Raw genomic sequence first — 22969 nt, forward strand, 5'->3', positions numbered from 1 at the left:
GGGTGCAGTGTATGGATAAGGTAGGACATATAGTAATGTGGTTTATATGTCCTGACAGTGAAATACTGCCAATTTCGTTTTCACTGTTGCAAGGTCTGTCTCTCTCTCATAGGATAATATGGGGGCTACCTTTAAATATGATTAAAGTGTAGATTCCCCTAGAGAGTAGATGGACAGGTGGAGTTTGGGATCCCTGAACTCACAATTTAAAAATACATCTTTTAGTAAAGTTGATTTTGAGATTGTGCGTTTGAAAATGCCACTTTTAGAAAGTGAGCATTTTCTTGCTTAAACCATTCTGTGACTCTGCCTTGTTTGTGGATTCCCTGTCTGGGTCAGTTTGACAGTTGGGTTGTTTTTCACCTCACACCAGACAGTGACACAAAGGGAGCTGGGGTGTGATCTGCATTTCCTGATTAGCCATCTCTGCTAGGAGGGAGGGGTGGAGTGGTCCCTCTCATCTGAAAGGACTGTGCCTGCCTCTGACAATGCTGTCTCCAGCCCCCTGGTGTGTGTCTGAGGCCTTGCCTGGGCAAGGCAGGATTTCACAAGAAGGTGTGAGTCCCCTTTGAAGGAAGGTGACTTCAAAGACTAAAATGGGTATAAGAAGGGCACCCAAACTTACAAACTTTAGAAACACTTCTGGAATCAAGGGGAACCTCTGCCTGGAGAAGAGCTGATCGCTGAGGAACAAGTGCTGCCCTGCCTGTGACTGTGCTTTGTGGAGCTTTCCTGCAGTGCTGCTTCTGCCAGAGTAAGAGGGCAAAGACTGGACTTTGTGTGCCTTCCATCTTGAAGAAGAAATCTTCAAGGGCTTGATGTAGAGCTTGCCTCCTGTTGTTGAAGTCTCAGGGATAGCAAAGACTTCTTCCTGCCAGCACCTGGAGTCTCTGGAGAGACCCCTACTCTGCTCTGTGGTGCCCTTCCAGTTCCGGGGACCCTGAAAAGAGAGGCTGGCAGCCTAAGGACAAAAATACACGCACCGAGCGCCGTGCGGAGAAAAGATCGACGCGAATCCGATCGCGGCTGAGAAAACGACGCGACGCCGGTTCCGCAGCTGAGAAACGACGCCGCAGGAAACGCGACCGAAAAACCGACGCCCGGAGCAGGAGAAACGACGCGCAGCATCGCTGACGGAGGCTGAGAGATCGCACCCTGCGCCGCGGGACTTTCGGATCGTCGTGTGGCTGGCTTTTTCAACACGCACCGCCGTGCCGAGTGGTTTTCGACGCACACAGCCGTGCAGGATTACTTTCGACGCACACCGCCCGTGCGGGGTTATTTTTGACGCAAACCAGGTACATTTACACGCTAGCAGCGCTAGTGTGTTGTTACAACTACCTAAAGACTCTTTTTATTTTAAACCTTTAAAAAATCATAACTTGACTTGTGCATCTTGGATTTTTGTCGTTTTGGTCTTGTTTTGTCTAGATAAATATTTCCTATTTTTCTAAACTGGTGTTGTGTCATTTTGTAGTGTTTTCATTAAGTTACTGTGTGTGTTGGTACAAATACTTTACGCCCAGCACTCTGAGGTTAAGCCTACTGCTCTGCCAAGCTACCAAGGGGGTAAGCAGGGGTTAGCTGAGGGTGATTCTCTTTTATCCTAACTAGAGTGAGGGTCCTTGCTTGAACAGGGGGTAACCTGACTGTCAACCAGAGACCCCATTTCTAACAACATGATATTGTATCTATCTGCTGAGTCTGCCAATGTGGAAAGGGCTTTCACTAAGATCAAGATATTTACTAATCTAGGGGGCTATAGGGTCAACCACAGGAAGTCAGAGGCGCTCTTATTTAACAGCACGGAAGCTGTGTTACCTTTTGACACGCAGGCACAATTTTGGGTGCCTCGTCTCATTAGATATTTGGGCATTCATGCCTCCCACGATTTTAAAGACCTTTATAAACTTAATTACTTGTTCACCCTTTAAAAAGCCCAAGATCTTCCTCACAAATGTTGTCTTCCGCTAACAATCATAGGCCTTATAGCACTTAATAAAATGATGATTCTTCCCTTTTTCCTATTTATATTCTCCAATGCAATCATCAAAATTCCTCAGAAATGTTTACTGGAAATAGATCTAATGTTACTCCATTTCATTTGGGCGAACACAAAACCCTGTACTAAACTTGAAATGCTTGCGATACCTATAGAGAAAGGTGATCTGGCATTACCCCATTTTAGGAAATACTTTGAGGTGGCCTATTTAGATTGGCTCAAAAGAGTGGCCGTAGCTCATAAACAGGATCATAACTTTTATCTCAAGCAGATATTATTTGAGAACAATGCTCATCTCCCTCACTTTCTCAATTGTCCTCAGCTCCCAAAGGGCACTTGCTACTTTCCCTACATGGTATGGTCCTGGGATTTTGGCCTCCAAGAGAATTATCATCTCCTCAGCTTTCATCCCTCAATTCTGCTTCAGGAATCTGGGGTGTTGGGTCTACAGGTGGGACCTAGCCATATTAGAGAATGGGAAAATCTGAGATTCTCAAGGCTTAATCATTTTTTACAGGTGGGGGAGGGACATTAAGACATAGGAACAACTCAGAGAGAGGAATCCCGGTATCCCAGACGCTTTAATTTTTTCCTACCTTCAAATTTGTCATGTCTTTCAGGTAACCAAGTTAAGGATAGACCCATTAGCTTCTACGATTGCGCAGGCGCTCTATGTCAACATTCAAGCAGTGGTGGGCAATTGGTATCAAATTTTGGATCAACGACTATACGGAAAAAGTAATTCCCAAAGCCTTGATCAAGATTGAGACCACAACAGGGTGTAAGATAGATCCTTAACTATGGAAACATTATAATAACTTGTCTCATAAAGTCATAAGGGGTGCAAACTTTAAAAGAATCTCCTTTTTTGCTAAATGGATGCTTTATTACACTCCAGTTCAGATTAAGAAAGCATTCCCATCAGCTTCAGGCAAATGCCTTAGATCTCAACATAGCCTGGGAGACTGGTTGCATCTATGCTTTACCTGTCCAGATTTAGTAGAGTTCTGGGATTTTGTTTCAGTGGATTAGTTCCAAAGTTCATGTCCCCTTAACCCCAGAGCCTCTAGGAGCTCTCTTTGGGATCCCTAGCTGTTCAGAGTTATCCATCTGCTCAAAGAAAATGTTTTATATCGCTTTCCTAATTGCTAAATTATTAATACTCCAAGCTTGAAAATCAATTACACTCCCATCATCCGAACATTGGGACCACAAAATGAAAGTAGTGCGCTATAAGGAGCAACTCTATGCTCAACGAACGGGTGAAACTCGGACGTTTAGGGCTATATGGGGACCTGAGTATTCCATGATATGATGATTTGAGAGATTTTTATGGCTTACAGCTGCGTACTTATTCAATTACCCAGGCAATGAAGTATTAATTTATGTAAAACTCCTTGTAAACCATCTATCTTAAGACTAGCAGAAATCCTCTACTAGGTTCTAGGCCCCCATAATGTACTTTTGATTTATCTGTCGTTATCTCAAATCAGGCCATATTTTCTTGTTCAACATTCAAACTTTCTTCTTTTGAGCCTATCTCAATATCTACCTGCAACTGATGAAATAACATATCTACCTGCAACTGATGAAATAACATATATTTTTTTAAAAGACTTGTTCTACTTTTCTGCGTTCCCCTAAGTCTCCCAATAAAAATGGTACCACATACGCAGATGGGGGTAGTACTTTTGACAGGAATGGTCCCAAAATGAAACATGGACACCTCAACTGTTTTCTGCTGAAAACTGACCCTTTTTTTGCAATGTGCCTAGATGTGAATTTTGGGACCTAGCTCAACTGGCACATAGCGAAACCTAGCAAACTTGTATATTTTTGACAACAATACACCAGAAGTAATCCTGGATGGGGCGTTTTGCATGGCTCTCACCAAGTTGTTTTTATCCAGGATCCCTTGCAAACCTCAAACCTGCAACAGGAACAGATCAAACCAAGAACAATTGGAGCCCTTGTGTGGGGACTGTTTGTTAGGGTGGTGTAACTAGCCATATTATGTGACTGAGGAGACCACACAGAAGTGACAGGGAGGGACCCAGAGGACTACTGGGTATTATAGAGCCAGCCATAGCATATGTCCTAACGGGTCATCGTGGAGTGATAGAGGAGCAATCATTACACAGACTAGTACAATGTCTCTGTAGACTAGTTTACTGTTATACTTGATGATGACATTTGGGATATATTCTTCGCATATATGGTGCTACCTATGTGTAGGTGTATACTTCTCAGAATATCCTGTTTTAAAATGGTGTATGGTAAAATCTCCCCAGTAAAATAAATATAAATAATGACTTTGTAGTGCAATTTACATTGTTAGGGCCAATAACAAAAGAGAATGGGTGTTCCATAAAAGTTTGTTGTTTTTGTTTTTAGAAAATTAAACCTAAATGTTCACTGCACACCAGTTTGAATATATTTTCTCCTAAATTCCATACTTTAAAACTCAAATATCATTTATAGAGGATTTGTCTTATAATGTTCCCACCAAACTCTTTCCTGTGTGGTTTCATGTCTTTTGCTGCCTTGCATAATGTGATAATTATCTGTATTTCTCTTCTCTGGGACTGGTGTTGGGCCATCAGCCATTGTTGTTGCAGGATTTTCCCAGGATGGGTATTTTTAACTTTTTGTTCATTCCAATAAACCAGGGGTTACATTATGAATTTTTGCAAACTGTTACAATGTTTATTTGATATTATTTCTCTTTATGGGGCCACTAAAAACAAAAAAAGATTGGAAGTGATTTCTGTAAATAAGGAAGGGAGATATGTGGCTTCAAAAACTAGCAATTTGAAATCTCATTAGCTTAATAAAAGTATCAGATTTGCAAAGTCGCCATTTTGCTTTTTTAAAAACAAAAATGTAATAACAATAATAAACAATAGAAAATTGATGTTCTCACAGGTTTCTGCCCTCACTGTGTAAACATGGTAATTCACAGCCAGCAGTAGTGAAGAAGTAATGCAGGTAGTTCACTACCACTCTTACTTATTAGGCAGCAGACAGTTGTTTGAAATCTAGAACTGAATATAGTGTAGTGCATTGACTAGTTACAGAATCCTATTAACGAAACTCAAAAGAAATGCATGACTGATTGTTAAAATAGCTATCAACACATTAAATTGAATAACTAGCAGTTGCATATTTCAACTTAGTTTGAAATGCAAATGAACATTTTTTTCATGCTTCTAGGTATAAGTAGTTATACTGAGGTCCTAAGACTGATCATTGATAAAGTCAGCTATTCATAAACAGTGCACAAACGCCCTACAAGAAACAGTGCTGGAAAGTGCACATTTTTTACTGATTACATAATAAATTTTGTCTGATAGCACATCAGACACTGATGTTACATACTGGGCCAGTGCTTCTATAAGGAAAGGTAAGTTAGTACCCCCAGGATGCCACCTTGTGATAGTGAGAAATGACAGCACAAAACCAAAAAATGACTTTTACTTTACACATGTATGAGGAGAACACCAATAGAAAAGAGTCTACTCTGAAATGCTGAACAGCCATGCACTTCTGCTAATATGCAACTTCAGAATTTAATCTCAATGTGCATTAATTTTTCTTTGTTTCTGAAAATATTCCTGTCTCGAGATGCTCTGTGGTTCGCAAGCTAGATGTGAGCTCTACAAGTACTTATACATACATGTATACAATTTTGAGTTGATTTTGTTTTAATTCTAACAATTTCTGATTTAATTCCCTCGTGAGTCCAGGACAATATCAAGTATATCCTTCATTTCATGTCAAGTCTTCTTTTAACAGATTCATGCATAATTGTTGATCACCCACGAATTCAGATCAAGAACAGCACGTTCTGTATGGCTGCCTATCCTAACTTGACGATGGTCAATGTCACCAACCAGGCCAACAAAACCTTTGTCAGCGGAAGCGAAGAGTATTTCAAGTAAGATGAATATGTTATTGGGATTCGGCCACCATGAGGCAACAACATGAGTTTTTAATCACAGTCATTGAGTAACAGATTTATTCAGTTGTTGAATTGTAGGGTACCCAATTATGAATCCTGGTTCTATGGGCCAGTTGAAAGAAAACATGTTGCTATCATGCTGTGCCACAAAAGCTCTGTTTCCAATGTTACTTTTTATGATGCATAAGTTTCATAGCACATGAGGTACTAGTCCTTTATTGTAGAGTTTTTTAAAGTGCATGACAATTTCCTATTGTGCATGACATATTTAACATGGTGGAAAAACACCTCCATAGTTGTGTAATGCCATAACCGTGCAAAGATTCTCATTCTTCAAAGAGCTGTGCAATATTTTGCTGTGACTGTGGTGCAGCTTCTCATTGTAGATTGTCTTCAAATCACCAGCACTCAATTATCTACACCCTACCTCTACCCTACCCCAATCAAAGCAGAAGGGAGACCATTACTTGATTGAATAGGAAACAATGGGGTAAATAGGCAGGTTAGAAAAATCACACACCCCTGGTCTGCTGTCAATAAGCATTGTTGTTAATATAGTGCCTCAAAGTAAACAAATGGAAATGACATGGAAACTCCATGTCCATACATATTACAGTATAAAAGAGGGATCTTATTATATTTTAGTACTTGAAGTGAGGCAAACACGTTGCATGAGATTCAGGAAATACTTTCCCTAACATTAATGTGTTAAATTGTGCAGGAATTACAAATTAAAAACTCTTTCCTGTCTACAATTTTCTTTAGTTTTGTAGTCCTTGTCTTTGCTTCTGTTGTTCTTTATCTTATGAACATATGAAGTAAGAAATTCTATAAAGGAATACAGGAAATGAAGTGTTAGATCTATTCTAACAATACAAAGAAACATCAGTTCCACTGGATAGAGTACCAAACAAACCATTTGCAGCTTTCAGTTAATCAAAACAATAATTTGCTGATTGAGTTCAGTAAATGAAACATATGAATTGATATTTAACACAAAATTCACAAAGATTAATCTGTATTGGATTCATACAATCTTTTAAGATAGGTTATAGAGCAAACAGTCTTCAAGCTGCTCTGCTCCTCCTGCATTCAGGTTTTCTGCACAGTTAATTCTGATGACTTGTTTCAATAGGATACAAGACTGTTAAAATCTACACCTACATCTACAACTATATTTTGTTGGTTTCAACCTATAAGAAAAACTTTTTTTTTTCCCACGGGGAACAGTATGACTGCTGTTTATCATTTTCCACTTATCGCAGAGGTGCAGCATACACCTTTGGTCACGTTATACCTGTTTTACAAAATTAAATGAATCCAATACATTTTTATGTTTCTTTTCATTTCTGGGCTGTGCAATTTTATGCATTTCATACATTGAACTCAATCAACATATTTAATTAATGAAGGTTTTCGTTTATTAAAAGTTGCATTTGATTGTTCAATACACTTCTTGGTGGAATCACCATTGTCTTTTTGTTCTACCACTGCCCACTTTCCACTTGGAATAGGGTTACCCTGTATTTCCTGCATCTGCTATAGCAGGAAAGTTGCAAAGTTAAAGGTTACATTTTTACACTTTTGCTTCTGTTATTGTTCTGCAGACTGCACCTATCATCACTTCCTGATTCAGGTACTTCTCAAAATGAAAGTCACTTGAAGCGCCAAAGCCTCAGTCTTGACTGGCAATTATAGTTGATGTGCTTTACAATATGTGCTTCTCAACTAAAATTCCGAGGACTAAATATAAAATAATGTCTTGTACTCAATATCAAAATATATATCTTGCAGGTGAATGAAGGGGTGGCATTGAAACATACTTAGGTTTTGTGATATTCTCTTTGACAAAGAAGGTGAGACAATGTAGGAACAAGTAACATGAAGAATGGGATCTCATTCATCTGTTCCTTAAATAATCTCACTTGAAAGCATGAGTTCTCCAAGGTTTCTAATGAATCTTTACACTAAGATGATGTCAAGCGTGAAGTTTACTTACAAAGGATTAACAAATAAAATATTCAATAAAGCCTCATATGGCAGACATCTATGAAACTATGGAAAGGCATAACTAAGGAAACTCCATAACGCAATGAACAATTGCTTGGATAAATAACGTGGTGTTCTTCTCCTTAAAATTATTAGTTATTAGTGCACCTTTCTGAAATGGATAAGTGATGCTGTTCTAGAAGATCATAGAATTAGAAGCAAATTATGAGGTGAAATCTGGTATTGAGACCAGGGAAGGTTCCACAATTGGGCAATGTGAACTAGGGATAGGGCAGCAGACCTAGATTTAATACAACACTACGACTATAACAGCTCCACCAATACCAAAATACACATAGGATATTAAAAAAGATTTGACTTTTGAAAACGTGTTGATTGAATACATTTTACAATGTAGATATCATAATAAGCAGATCACAGATCCTAAAATGAGTCATTGGTAGCCGGAAATAAATGTTTGTACCTGTTTACAGAAACCATGCATATTAATGTAGATATCAACTAATTTGGAGCGGAAACATATTGTAGTATCCTGGGTCTGACGTATACTGAATAGGTACATTATGTATGCAGTCCAGGTGCTGGGCTCAAGGTTGCTGGAGCCTTCTGTCCCTGAGGCTGGAGAACTTGCCCTGGGAGTAACTCTGGCGTCATGAGTTCAAGAGATGCAGGCCCAGTCCTTCTCACTTTTTTGTTTGTGTAGATGTCTGAATTTTCATGATTCACAAACCACCTAAGTGCACTCTAAAGAAAACTTTAAAAGTTTCCCTTATACAGTCCTTGAAGCCCACACCATACAGCTGAAGATTTTTGGTATCACTGAACAATCTGCTGTCTTAGTTTAAGGTAAATGTAAAATTGCATATTTATTTTGTATAACTTTTTTCACAAGGCATTCTGGCCCTTACTCGCCCTCTGGTTTCAGACAACTACATTTGAAGGCTGACCCACATATTTCGGCTGCACACTGTGCTTGCTACCTTTCTGGGAATGTCTCTTCACTGTCCATTATTAATTGCAATTTTCTATGATTGGCTCCTAGTAGTTTAGCCTGAATATGCTGTTCATAAGTCACATTATCTGATGGCATTTCATTGAGTGTAAATATTGCTGTTAGTGACACTGAGGATTCAATTACTTAAATAATACTGAATTATGGTGTCCTCGGATCCTAGGCCTTTGGTGCAGGAAGTGCAAGCTCACAACTCATACTTCAGAGCCAGAAAGTATCAGTCAGTCGCCTACAGGCGAGAAAGTTTCTCTTTCTTATGATCATACTGAAAATATGTTCACACAGGAACAGAAAAATCATTAATCTAATGCAGTAGTTTCCAACATTGGTCAGAAGGGTCAGTTCAATGTCAATACATAGGATATTTACAAGAAATACATTTACATACGATAAATCTCAATACGAATCATATTGAATGTGGTTATCCTGAAAACCTGGAATGTAGGATCTCATCATAAACCAACTTTGATATATAATGTGTCATGTATTATCAAACCATAGATTTTCCTTGGGTTGCATATTGCCTATTCTCCTTGTGCAGAGTTAGAATTGATGGATGGCCATGAAATGGATAAGAAATTAATGGAGTATTAGGACATGAATGACATATTCCTACCCTTTGCAAGGAGAATAAGAACAAACACAACAGAGAAATTCAAGGCATGATTGCTTTGCCTTGACTGGTCTGATGATATGGAGGGTCCTGTGATGGTCTTCATTTATAGACCAGATAATCAATTGTTCAATTGATTAATATCACTTTTCATCACCAGTCTCTATCAGCTACTTTGAGAGGGGATTGTGGACAGAGCTTACAAGTGTCTGCTCTTAAGGATTCAATGGTTTTAGTAAGCTTTTCTTAATAATAAACTGTTTGGGTTGGAGGATGGAAAATGCTGCAGGACAAATGATATGTGAATTGCATCAGCTTGACTGCAATCCTTCTCCAAACTGATAGGAAAAATGTTGTGACCAGGAAGAGTAACCCAAAAGGATTACTGTTCCCACAGCCTGGGTTGAAGGTGTTTCAGTATGAAATGTGATGGATTGTGACTCAAGGAAATAAATATATATTCTTTTGTACATACTTTCTCATAAATTCTCACAGAATGAAAACTCAGTGCCAAATCATACCTGCTTCTCTAGAGACTGTAAGTGTTTGATAGTAATGTTAAAAATTAGCCAAAGCTGTGCATTGGTCAAAGCTGGGGCTCACTGGATATGATAGCAACCCAGGAGAAGCAAGGTGACCTGTGTCTCCTTCAACTTTCCTTCCTATTGGCAGTCTCATATTATAATAGGTATCGACCTTGTGCCTGAGTAATATGCAGGCAATAAAAGAGAATCTGTAGTGGAATGGAATATTAGTATTATGTGATTTTTGTGTTAATAAAACTGTGTCCTTTGACATGAAACTTTGAAAAAGATCTAATACAAAACTTGCATATTTCTTTAATGTATTTGCTTGAAATTTCAATGTTATCTTAATAATTCTAAATGAGTTGTGCACAAAATGAATGGTCTTTCAAGCTTTTTATGTGTATTTTTAGTGTATGCCATATTTTAGCTTGGAATGGCATTATTTCGAATTGAAGCATCATTTTGAGAACTGGCAAGAAGTCATGAGGCAATATGGAAATGCAAGAATTATATTTTACAGACTAGTTCCATTTGAAATTGGATTGTTTAAAGGCTCCATTAAGTGAAGCAAGATGCATTACAAACTAACTTTCTCTAAAACCTATTCACGCAAGTCCATGTTTGCAATCGCCATTGTTTGGGGCGGTCAGCCATGTAAGATAGGTTCGGACTACATATCTCCAAAGTGGGGTTTTTGTTCACTAAATGGACTCTTTAAAAGAATATTAGTAAACTGCAACAGCAATAATGTGTCTGAGTACCCTCAATATTTATTTTGCTTTGTTTGGGGCAGCAGAGACACCGCCCATCGCAATGCATGCCCCATGGAAAGAACACGCTAGAATGGTATGGACTGTTTCTTAATGGATGCAGCCTGCAGTCACTCTCACTGACTTTTTGACTCTCAGGTACTTTATGTTGAAGATTTCCGCAGGGATTGAATATCCGGGTGAGATAAGGTGGCCTTTAGTCTTGTCTCTTCTCTTGGCTTGGGTGATTGTCTATGCATCGCTTGCTAAAGGCATCAAGACTTCAGGCAAAGTAAGAACATTATTTTCTCATTTGAAATTGTTAGTGCATGGATGCAAGTGATAAACTCCATTGAGATCCCTTGAATGATATTATTGCATGTGTAAAGTAGACTATGTGAACTGAAACCCATTCAGCAAGCAATTGCATGATTACTTTGTTTCTACTGATACTTCTGTTTGGTCAGGAGGGGAAGGGCTCATTTGTCTATGGTTCAAATTAAAATGTAAATCCTGGAATTATATACCTTCTCAGTTTAGCAGAACTCTCATCACCTGCACTGTTTGAAGCGTACATTGCTGTTGAGAAAGCTATGAGCAACAATTACATACTCTGACTTTTTTTTGCCAATTTCAAGATTTTTCTCAGAGGCTGGGTTTGCCATGAGCTCCCAACCACTTTCTGTATGTGCAGTGTCCTCTCCAAATCGGTCAATGTGCAACTCTGTTGCAGGTTTTCATCATGCACACTACATACTCAGCTTTCAACTTGAACATAAATATTATTGAGATATACAGAAAGGTAAATGCAAACTTTAAATAATGAATAGAGGTAATTGCCTCATAGTACCATAAAACCTGAAGTCTGATCGGGTGTTAGCATGGCCTTAACATGATATATTTTGCTGCTGTTATGTACTACACACAAATGTAAGTGGATTCATCTATTATATTAAATACAATCAAGAGATTTATACTGAGATTTTGAACTACAACCACTTAATTCGTTTTCTTCTATTTTTGGGAACTACCATGGAAAGACTGTTTGCACTTCAGTTAAACAGATGTGCAACTGGGCATGATTTTTATTTTGATTCTGCTTTGGATGTAGTACTGTCAGAACACCGTTCATAGGACCATGAGGCAAGCAGGTGCTACTGGGCCCAATCCTGGTGGGTGAGGCTTTTTACTTCTGATGTCCAGAGGCCCGACCTACTAAGGATTCTGAGCAACTGGGCCAAGTACCCCGTCAGCAATTGGCTCTCAGTGGTAGCGTGGGCGGAGCAGTCCAAGGCTTCTCAGGGGTAGGTAGACATAGGTGGGTGAACACAGGCTCACAACTCAAAATATGTTAAACAGCAGCAATGATCGTCCAATGATCGTTCAGTCAAATACTTGCTTTATAAAAAAAGGAGTATTTGTGACTCACACAAAGTCAAATATGCCATTCACAAAAAACACAAAGTCACTGAGGCCAAGGCTGTAGTCTTTTTCTGTCTGGTACCTGAGTCCAGCTCCCCTCTTTTTAGCTGTAGTGGTTATTCCTCATTCCCCATATGATATATTCAGGTTAGGCCCCACTTGTCGTCCAAGACTCAGTAGTTCCACTCCGACTCTTTGTTAAAAAGTTTTTCCAGCATGAAGCAATATATGGCAGGCAAGTTCCACAAGGGCCGTAAGGCCCATAAATATTTCTTTGCTGCACCAGCAGGATAAGAGCGACTGGTGTCTTGGAGTGCACCTTCTTCATGGGCTCTGACACTGCAGCAGCTGTCTCTAGTAAGTTCCTTCACATGCGGCCCGGGAGGAACAGCAATCAAGTGTTTTTCTAGTTCCTCAGATGCGGTCCTCTGTAGGCAGCTGCCGGCGGGTCCTTGATGCTTCTACAATGCTTGGTAAGTCTCTTGGGCTACTCTCCACAGGTTGAGGTGGGGGATTGTGATGCTCCTATGTTGCTCCTCCGTTTGAGTTTGGGCTCAGTCCGGTTACAATGGCGGCCTCCTCCTCTCGATAGTGGTCTCAAGCAGACCATGCTCCTTGCCTTGTCCTAGTGGCCCCCTCCAGCATTCTGGGTCATTGCTAAACTCTGCACATGGGCTAAGGCTCAATCACCACAGTAACAACCTTCACAGCGGCCCCACCTGGCATACAGCATCACTGACTTAGCTCGGCACACTTGCATAAAGGGTCGTTGACTTAACCTGCACACGAGCAAAGACCTGATTGGTGCAGCAACAGTCATGGCTAAATTCTACTGAACCCCTTCTCCGGACTACATGGTTGCCGACTTTTCCCTACAAACGGTCAATGACTGGATTGGTGCAGCAGCTGGCTCCTCATACCTCTCTACAGGAATCCAACCAACAGGATCCCCCGCTGTATCTGACTCCCTCCAGCACTCTCCTGTTCCTCACAAGGCACACTGGTCTTGGCAAGTAAACAGGTACTTATACTGTCCCCTCACCCAGCTAGGAGACTAGGGACTGCCAGGCCTTGGCCCCTCAGTCCTGGTCACAGGCAGGAGTCTTGCAGAGCTTCTCCACCTCCCACGGCCCAACTGGCTGCTTGAAGGTGATAAGTTTGGGGTCCTGGAGCTCCCATTTAAAAAAAAAAACATATTTTTATTTGTTTTATACATTCTAGTAACAATCCCCAATTTTCCCCAAATATAATGACAGTGCACAACATCCATACGGGTTTACAAAACAGGCACATCATTAGACATAATTCTTGTGAAGTCGCCAAGGTGGAAGTCCATTTCCAAACACCAAATGTGATTTGCAGCCTGAGTCTTTGAAGTTTATGTTAGAGCTCTGCTTCTTTTTGAAGTGCCCTGTCCTCTTCCCTGCCCTTGCTCCAGTCACAACAGGAGCGACTCCAGTTTTGATTGCTCTACAACACAGGCGTGGGAGAGACTAGAGTTTCACACCTGGATGTCACCACCAGGGCCTGGGACCTGCTCTTTATAAATTTCCTATTAACACCCATCATCTTCTTGTGATCTACCCAGGCCCCTGTCCACTGATCTTTCTCTGAATCAAAGGGCACCCTTTGAAGTGTAGTGAAGAGCCTTTCTCTCTCTTCCTCCAATGTGTCCCACCCAACTCACAGGAATGCAGATATCCACTAACTTGTTTGAGGGGAGAGGGGTCCTCTTCTTCCTCATGTTCCTCCAGTTATCCCTGGGTCTCCCACAATGAAACCCAGAATCTTCCATGTATACACCCAAGACATGCATATAATATATACACATTGCATAACATTACATGCCTCATTTATTATATAATTCACAGGCACATATATACCCAGCACATGCGTATAAACACACACACACTGCACAGAACTGCACCTGTTCTGTATTGTACCATTCACAGGCACACATACACCCAGCACATGTATAAGAACTATGTGCTGTGCATCACTGCACACTAAACAGATGTAGGCCAATGGTAAGTTAAGCACACACCGGGGGAACTTTAGTTGAGTGAACCTGTCTGCCAGTGACACAGGTAAAAAGGCCTGTTCACTCCTACTGATCACTACATGGTATGCCACCACCCCTGCATTTGTGCTTCTTTACTCCTGGTAAAGTCAGTAGCCTTTCACCACTATGAAGGTAGCACTTTGGGTGCCCCTCCCAGTCCAAACAAAACCACAATCTGTGAGACAGGCCTATGTCATGGTGCACATGCATGGTCAGTGTTTGCTCATGACAAGAAAAAATCAGCATCAGGGATCCAGACATCATTACAGCTAGGGCACTCAGTGCAGGAGTGCACATCCATCAGAATGAGAGGGACATTTCTGTCCCAACAAGTACAGACACAGAGAATTCGTGGGTGCTAGGTGATTCTCTCCTAGTGCCAGGTGACAGGGATACTTGGTTCTCTGCATCGCTTCATGTTTCTTTGACTCCCCTTCAGATGTATCATGAGGTTTTAGTGAGTTTCATGTGAAACCAGACGAGAATTGGGAAAAGGATTTTATATTCATTTGCTATTTCCAAGCTAATGTGTAAAATGACCACCAAAGGATGTGACACCTGTTCACTGTGAGAGGGCGGTTCTGACTATCTGATCCGCCCAAATTGTTTGCTTTGAATCACCCAGTTTTCAACCTTTTATTGTGAGGGAGAATCATAACCTTGGGCTCACTTAAAGTAAACTCATGGTAAAATGGACTGCATGTCTTTACCACTGGTGCTGCCTTTTGGAGACAAGGCTGCTGCGAAGCAGCAAGAGAAGGAGACCCAGGGCTGGTGGTCACATATGCACACCTGTGTGAGCTGCACAGGGAAGACTCCTGTTGTGTGCAGCCCAAGAACTACACCCAGGTAGCCTGGAGCAGAAGGGACTATGCAGAGTGGGTGGTGACCTATAATAGGCCCTATGATGTGAGTGTATACAAGGGATAGTCAGTGGGCGTTACTGTCTTGACACCCCATTATATTCCAATGAGAAAGGCAGCCCTAGGGCATAACTCCAATTCCTAGGGTCTACAGACTCCAGAGTTGCACCAATGTGCACTGTACCCTGTGTGAAAGCAACAGTGTTGTAGGTTACAAAAGCGTATCTGCAGTGCTTATGGGTCATCCAGGAATGTCATCTTTCTGTGACTCATCTCAGGGCCCAGAGCTTTTGTGACCCTGTGGGGCTGGATTCATTATTATTCTCTGCAGCTGGAGGAACAGGGACCTCCATCAATCAGCCAGCACTCATCCTGTGCCAGGAACCAGGCCTGCCCCATTCCACTCAACAAGGGAGGGAGCCCAGACCTGTGGAGCCAAGCCGGGGGGGCTCCTTTGAAGATTTGCTGGGGGGGATGCTCTGGCAGTGATGTCAGGAAGTTGAGACCTCAGAGTACATGTGGCAACTGACTCCTGAGCGATGCATTTTGAGGTATCCCAGAAGACTGTGCAGGAACATTGAGATAGGGGCGCAGAGGTGATGTGATACATCAGGACAGGCCAGAGGCCCATTCCTGTTGGGCACTTCCGCCTCCACTAAAAAGGTCTTGCACAGGGGAGAGAGCTTTCTCTTGTATGTGCTTTCCCGTAGAACACTGGGACTGGAGGCCAGCACCATGGCCAGTTGGAAGGAAGAATCCCCTGACTGCCCACAGGGGCAGAGACTCTGCCTCTGATTGATCCCAGACCCAGAGGGGCACACCCCAGATGAAGTGCGGTGGTCCTCTTATTCCTCCTGGGGACCAGTTGGAGGAAAGACTGGGCTTCTGTGCAAAGAGAGCGCGCTGCCCAGACAGACTCCCAAGTGAAAGACTGGTGCCGGGAGTCAGTGAGACTGGCTCCCTACCTAGTTGGGGATCTTTGAGACCAGGAGGCCTGAAAAAAGTGCTTCAGGTGGCAAGGGCTCACCACCAGGAGTGAAAAGAGGCTATCAGAAGGTTGGTGACCTTTGACCCTTCCGGCAAAGGCAGTGAATCGCTTGGGGCTCTGCTGCTGCAACATCGTGCTTCCCCCGAAAAGGACGAGGGGTCCAGGAGCACATGCGTCTGCTGGCAGGAGCAATAAAGAGAAGAGCCAGCTCCTGCGACAGGCCGTGAAGCTGCTGGTCGTGCTGGGAGCTGGCGAGAGCAGCTGGGTATGGGCTTCCCAAGCTGCTCTCCACCAGAGCAAAGCTGTATGCGTGGAGTCCGGGTGGGACCAGACACCCTGAAAGGAACTCCAGCTGCTGCATGATGCCACCCAGAAAAAAGAAACAAATGGTGAAAGTCGGAGCTGCTTTCTCCAGCGCATCGGTAGGGCTGACTTATGCACAGCACTCCTGGAGCAGCGCCCCATAATGCCCTGTCGGGCCTGGCCCAAGTTTGCCCTTAAAGTTGCTTGTTTTGGTGTTGTGGTGACCCCAGGAGACCCCACCAAAATGACCCCCAAGTGTGGGGAGTGCTGTAGTAGTAGTGCAGCCTCCCCCAAGAGAATTTCAAATGTCCCCACCCTCAGTTTCGGGGGACACTGGAAGGATAACCCCTCAAGGGTTCCAAGTGTTTTCAAGCTTTGTCCCAGCTGAAACTTGTTGAGTGGTGGAGAAAAAATGTCCTCTAAGGTGAAGGTTATGGCTGCAGTCCTTGTGGCCAGAATGTGATTATTATGGATTGCCATATTAGTAGACACCCTCTAGGGGTGAACGGCTGTACTTACAGGTGTATTTACAGTAACAAAGTCTTTTAAGGACTATTGATGAAGTGCAGCATTTTATGCTGAATGTGATTAAAAGAGTATGGGGTCAGGGTTGTGGCCAACGATGTGCCCTGTGAAGTGTTGTGGAAATGCACCCTCTAGAGGTGAGAGAAGGTATTACCCAATTGTGAATAACCAAGTGATGTCCTTAAGGAACTATGTTAAAAGTACATCATTTTTATGCTGAATGCTTCAATGTGTAATATGATTAAACTTTGGCAACTCCATTTAGGGATGTGGTTAGACTGCGTATTTCCTGCTGCGAGTAATCGTAACGGCATAAAGCATTCCAAAATGCCTATACATGATTCTTGTTAATGCTGTCATTGGGTAATGAGACTGACAGCCACTAGTGATCAAAGTACTCTAATGCCAGCATTCAGTGCTCTCACTCCAAGTTACAGTCAGCTATTGCATTGGAATACAAGTAAATGTTTTGCCACGTGGATTGTTGGTGTATATCTCCCTATAGTTAGCTCTCTGACCCCAGGGAACTTGCCAAGGAGGCCAACCACTGGGTCAGCACCAGAGCCCACAAGAAGGTATCTGGAGGGGATAACCACAAGGGTGGGCAGGGTCCCCATCTGAAGGAGGGGGGGGGGAAAGAATAAAACTAAGGGATTCTCTAAAGGGCCCCAAACTAATTTCTCGAGTCAGGATTCCCATCGCCCTGCTGAGAAGAAAAAGAGATGGTTCTCTGATAGTAAATCTTCAGAAAAGGTACCCCTAAGTGCTATGAGTGCCTATGGGAAGGGCACTTCAAGGGGGATGCCAAGTGTCCCAAGTGGATACAGCCCCCCCCTGGTAGACTCTAACTGGATTTGGCTACAATAGCGCTTGGGGAGGAGATTCTCCCAGATAGTGCGGGGGCAGAGAAGAGGTTACCTATTGTCCATGGGTGACAGACAGATGGCACAGAAGGCACTTATACGTAGCAACATTAAGAACTATAGGCAGTGGGTCACCATCAATGGGCAGAGAGTAGATACTCTTAGAGATACTGGAGCCAACATGACAATCATCAGATGTTATCTGGTGTCCTCACAGCAGGTAGTCCGTCATGCATTCCTCTAAGTTGTTGCAGCTGACAAGGGTGAAAGTCACGACCCAGTGGTTCTGATTCTCTTTCAATAGGGGGTGGTCTCAGGTTCTTTAAGGGTAGCTGTGAGTCTGTCCATGACTGTGGACTGTCTGCTTGGCAATGACCTGGAGCATACCGCCTGTATATTAGAGTTGCCTATTTGGATGTGCCTGACCACACAGTTCAGGGCAGCCTGAGAGGGTAGTCAGGAGAACCTGGAGTCTGGAAGAATGGCCCAGGGGCTTGCCAAGAAGAAGAAGGGCAAGGGGCACAAGTAACCTGCTCCTGAAACTCTCATGGTCTGAGAGGAGGGTTACCCTGAGGGGGATGCCCCAGAGCATACAGGGGAGGATAAGGCCAAACTGGGGGACAAGCCCGAGCGGAACAATTGGCACATTTACTCACCTCAAATAATGAAGGTCTCAGATGCGTTCTGTAGGTCCTGTGCTACCTGCCAGGCCAGTGGCAAGTCAAGAGGGAAGCACAAGGTTCCCCTGTAACCTATTCCTGTCATGGGCACACATCAGCACTGTTGGGCCTCTAGACACCAAGACAGCCATGGGCAACAGGTTCATCCTGGTCTTGGTTGACCATACAGCCTGGTACCCGGAGGCTATCATCTAAGAGTGGTGACTCTGCCTGTGGTAGTCAGGGTACTGATGGGGATTACCCATGTGGAGTTCCCCAAGGAGGTGGCATCCCACAGAGGTACCGCCTTTATCTAGGGTATATGAAGACCATGTGGAAGGAGTGTGGGATAACGTACAAGTCCTCCACTCCTAACCACCTTCAAACCAATAGGCTTGTTGAGCAGTTCAAGAGTACCCTAAAAGACATGATTATGGGCCTGTCAGAACCCATGAGGCAAAAATGGAACGTCCTCCTGCCATGTCTTTTATCTGCACATAGGGAGGTACCACAGAAAGGGATTGGCTTCCGCCCCTTTGAACTTCTGTATGGGCACCCTGTGAGAAGACCTCATAGTCTGGTGAAGGAAGACTGGGAGCAAGCTGCCAAGAAAGCACCTCAGGACATAGTGAGCTACATGCTGGCACTCCGCAACCAGAAGCCACACTTCAGGAAACTCACCCAGGAGAATCTGGAAGCCAACCAGGAGGACACGAAAAGGTGGTATGACAAGAATGCCCCTCTGGTTGAGTTTCATTCTGGCCAAAAGGTGTGGGTGATGGAGCTGGTGGAGTTCAGGGCCCTGCAAGACCACTGGTCTGGGCCTTATGAGCTGAAGGTGCGCAATAGCATTATCACCTACCTGGTAGTCCGTAAGACTCCCAAGGAACCCTTTGAAGGTCCTGCATTTCACTCACCCCACTATGAGATGTCTGAGCTAACTATGCTCAATATTAAAGGTAATACACATGGGTACCCTAAAGTATTTTTAACTTATCTGGATCCCGCTATCTGTCCAGTTCTACTTTATCAAAGAACTCCCTCCTTGTTTTGAGGCCATCAGGCGGTTAAATCCGCCCTGGTGGCACTGTCCTACCAGGGTAGGGAGAGGTTGCCAATGATGAAGCATGACATAAACTGTGTGTGAGGCTTCCTCTTCCAAAAGATTGGTCTTCCCATTTGATTTGCCAGAACTCCTGTGAATTCCAAATAGGGCTCTGACTTTACTTACCAAATAGGAGAGGAAGTCCTTTTCTTGCTTTAGCTACCATACCATTTTGTGTTGGAGTTATTAAGCCCTCAAACAGCCCTTGGTCCAGGCCATTGGTGTTGGTCCCCAAGGCTGCCCCTCCAGATATCACCCCAGAACGTCTGTGTGGACTACTGTGGGCTCAATGCAGTCACTAGGACTGGCACATACCCCATCCCGAGCTGATGAGCTCATAGATCGGCTAGGGGCTGCCAAGTTCCTCAGCACATTTGACTTAACGTCCAGCTACAGGCAGATTGCCTTACCGACGGGACCAAAGAGAGGTCTGCATTCTCTACCCCAGAAGGACACTTCCAGTTCTGAGTAATGCCTTTCGCATTCAAGAACACTCCTGTCACCTTCCAGGGATTGGTAAACCAGGTCCTGATTAGATTGGAGAACTTCAGTGCCACCTACATAGACAACACTGCAATCTTCACTTCTAGCTGTGAGGACCACCTGTGCCACCTCAAGGAAGTGCTTCAGGCTCTGCAGAGGGTATGTCTGACTATCAAGGCCAGTAAGTGCTAAATAGGGCATGGTTCAGTGGTCTACTTTTGTCTCCAAGCGGGAGGTGGCAAGGTACTGCCCCTCCAAGCCAAGAGTGAAACCATTCTGGCTTGGGATCTCCCCAAGGCCAAGACAGAAGTGAGGGCCTTCTTAGGGCTCACTGGCTATTTTAGGAGACTTGTCAAGAAATATGACATCATTGTTGCTCCATTAACAGGGTTGACTTCTAAGAAACAGCCCAGGTGATCTGGGCAGAAGCGTGCCAGAAAGCTTTGGACACCCTGAAGCAGGCCATGTACACAGCATCTGTGCTCAAGGCCCCCTGACTTCTCCTAGGAATTCATTGTGCAGACAGGCACCTCAGGACATTGCATAGGGGCCATGCTATATGAAGAGGGACTGGATCAACCTGTAGCCTTCATCAGTAGGAGGCTACTTCCCAGGGAACGGAGGTGGAGTGCAATGGAGAGGGAAGTCTTTGCAGTGGTCTGGGCACTAAAGAAGATGTGACCATATATGTTTGGTGCTCACTTCTGGGTTCTCCAAATGTTTTTTGTAAAGTATTCCCTCGATGCAAGCCTAATGTATCCAGAGAATGTTACATTTCCTTAAGCAGTCATTTGCAACCTGCCTGTTGGTCTGATGCAAGATGTGATGTAACTGGCCAGGACCTAGAGGGCTGGTGTCTATGGTACCCTTCCCATATGAGTCTTCTCCTTTAGCTCCACAGACCTCACGCATCTCACCTATGTCACATGTGCAAGTGAAAACTACCATATTTCATACCTAAATCCTTCTCATTGGGCCACTGACAACCTCTTTTTTGTTGAAATACCCACGACATCACTATGAAGAAATAGCCTTTCACCAAAAATTGGAGTGTGGGGCTGAAAGTTTACAGCCTCTTAAATGTAGTTAATGCAATCCTTTTACTATGCCTGGATCGTGTTTTTAATTAATATGTTGTTATGTGTAGGCAAACATAGCCATTAATAATAATATTATCACAGTTGTATACTCTCTTTTGCATGACCCACCCACCACCACTGACCAACTGATAACTACGAAACTTCTCTGTAATTGGAGCATTATGTACAGGACTGGATTGGCCACTAATCCCATTCCCAAGGGGCTGGGATGGTTGGGGCCCTTTGGAAACAGTTTTTTGAGGATGGACAGCTGGTCTCTTTCTCCAGCTCACCGGGGTGTAGGACAGCCGGTACAATGGAAGAAAATAGAGCGAAATAGAAAGCAATTCGAAGGAAAGACAAAGGAAAGAAGCAGGGCTGATTTCTAGATTTTTGCCAGGGTTGCCTTTGGTTTTCCGACCGGCCCTGGTGCTATGTATCCTCTTGGCTCACACTTTCACCTTCTGGCCACAAGCTGGCGCAGGATCCCATGAGGTGCTAATGAGTGCTGGAATATCAGATTTACTATTGGTGAGTAACATTTTCCTCATGTAATACAAAAAGGGGGAAGTGAGGTCACAATTGCTTGAAGTAAAAAGCACACCTATATAAATATCAAATGTGCATTCTGTTGAGAAACAGCATTGCAGGTATGTTTCAGACTGTTATTAGCCTTCAAAGAGACCCTACCATTTGTACATTACTTGAATTCGTCTTAAAAAGAAATCTTTAACCCTCATTCGATAAACAATGCCAATGCCCAAGCTTCAAAACTGACTCAGTTTGCAGGTTACAGATTACTTTGATGATGCAAAGACCACATAATAGTATAGATACTCAGGACCAGAGTTACGAGGCCCTAGCATCACCGGTGTGTCCCTTTCTGTGACCCTGCGGTGGCACTGTGCAGTGCACCACATTTATAAGCAGCACTAAGTCACTTCTTGTGGCTTAACGCCACCTTGTAAATATGGCCCTTCTGACACAGTTTTCTGCTTCAAAGGGGTGTGCAATGGGTGTTCCCATGTGCGATCCACCGCAACACCCATTGCTTTTGATGCTGCCCCAGATTTACAAGAAGTCGTAAATCTGTGGCAGCGCATTCCTCCTCATTTTTGCTTTTTCCACGTGTGCTACGTTCTGCAGCGCACATAGAAAGAGCGAAAGGCCATGAATGATTATTTATGTGTAGGAAGGTGTCCCTTCCTGAACATAAACAATAATTCAAAAATTATGATTTGGTACTTCTACGTGTACTGCATTATGCAGCACACATGGAAGTAGCAAGTCGTCATTGTAGATTGTTTATGTGCAGAAAGGGGCACCTTCCTGCACATAAACAACCAACCCCCTCAACGTAGACAGCCTTGCACTATGGTGCAAGAATGCCTGTGTTGGCGCTGGCAGCTAAATTTAGCGCCGGCGCTGTGGGAAACACATGGGTGCGCCGCATTTGACTAAATATTGAGCATCCCTGTGTTTCTAATGTGACGCAGCGCTGCAGATTTTGGTGCAGCACCTTTTAGTAAATCTGGCCCTCAATATTATTGAGCGCAAATGAAGGTCAATGGGCTGCTCGCACCTCAACCATCCTGTCCGAGTAAGGAACACTGTATATAGAAATACCTTCAATTTCCCAAAAATATATTGTTTTAACAATATTGCCACCGCCAATGTGGGCGGAGCACTTTTGTTGCCGATGTGGAGAGGAGGCCGCTGTCGCAAATGTAACACTTCCATCAC

General features: G+C 43.4%; 1 protein-coding gene across 1 annotated transcript in view; it reads left to right on the top strand.

Moving 5' to 3' along the window:
- The window catches only part of SLC6A5 (solute carrier family 6 member 5), a 305468-nt gene that overhangs the window by 124749 nt on the left and 157750 nt on the right, over positions 1-22969 (top strand). The window contains exons 6-7 of the mRNA XM_069221331.1: positions 5798-5939; positions 11034-11166. Of these exons, the coding sequence (XP_069077432.1) occupies positions 5798-5939; positions 11034-11166 (275 nt within the window). The remainder of the gene's footprint in view (positions 1-5797; positions 5940-11033; positions 11167-22969) is intronic.

Source organism: Pleurodeles waltl, chromosome 3_1, assembly GCF_031143425.1.
Source record: "Pleurodeles waltl isolate 20211129_DDA chromosome 3_1, aPleWal1.hap1.20221129, whole genome shotgun sequence".
NCBI classification, from domain to species: Eukaryota; Metazoa; Chordata; class Amphibia; order Caudata; family Salamandridae; genus Pleurodeles; species Pleurodeles waltl.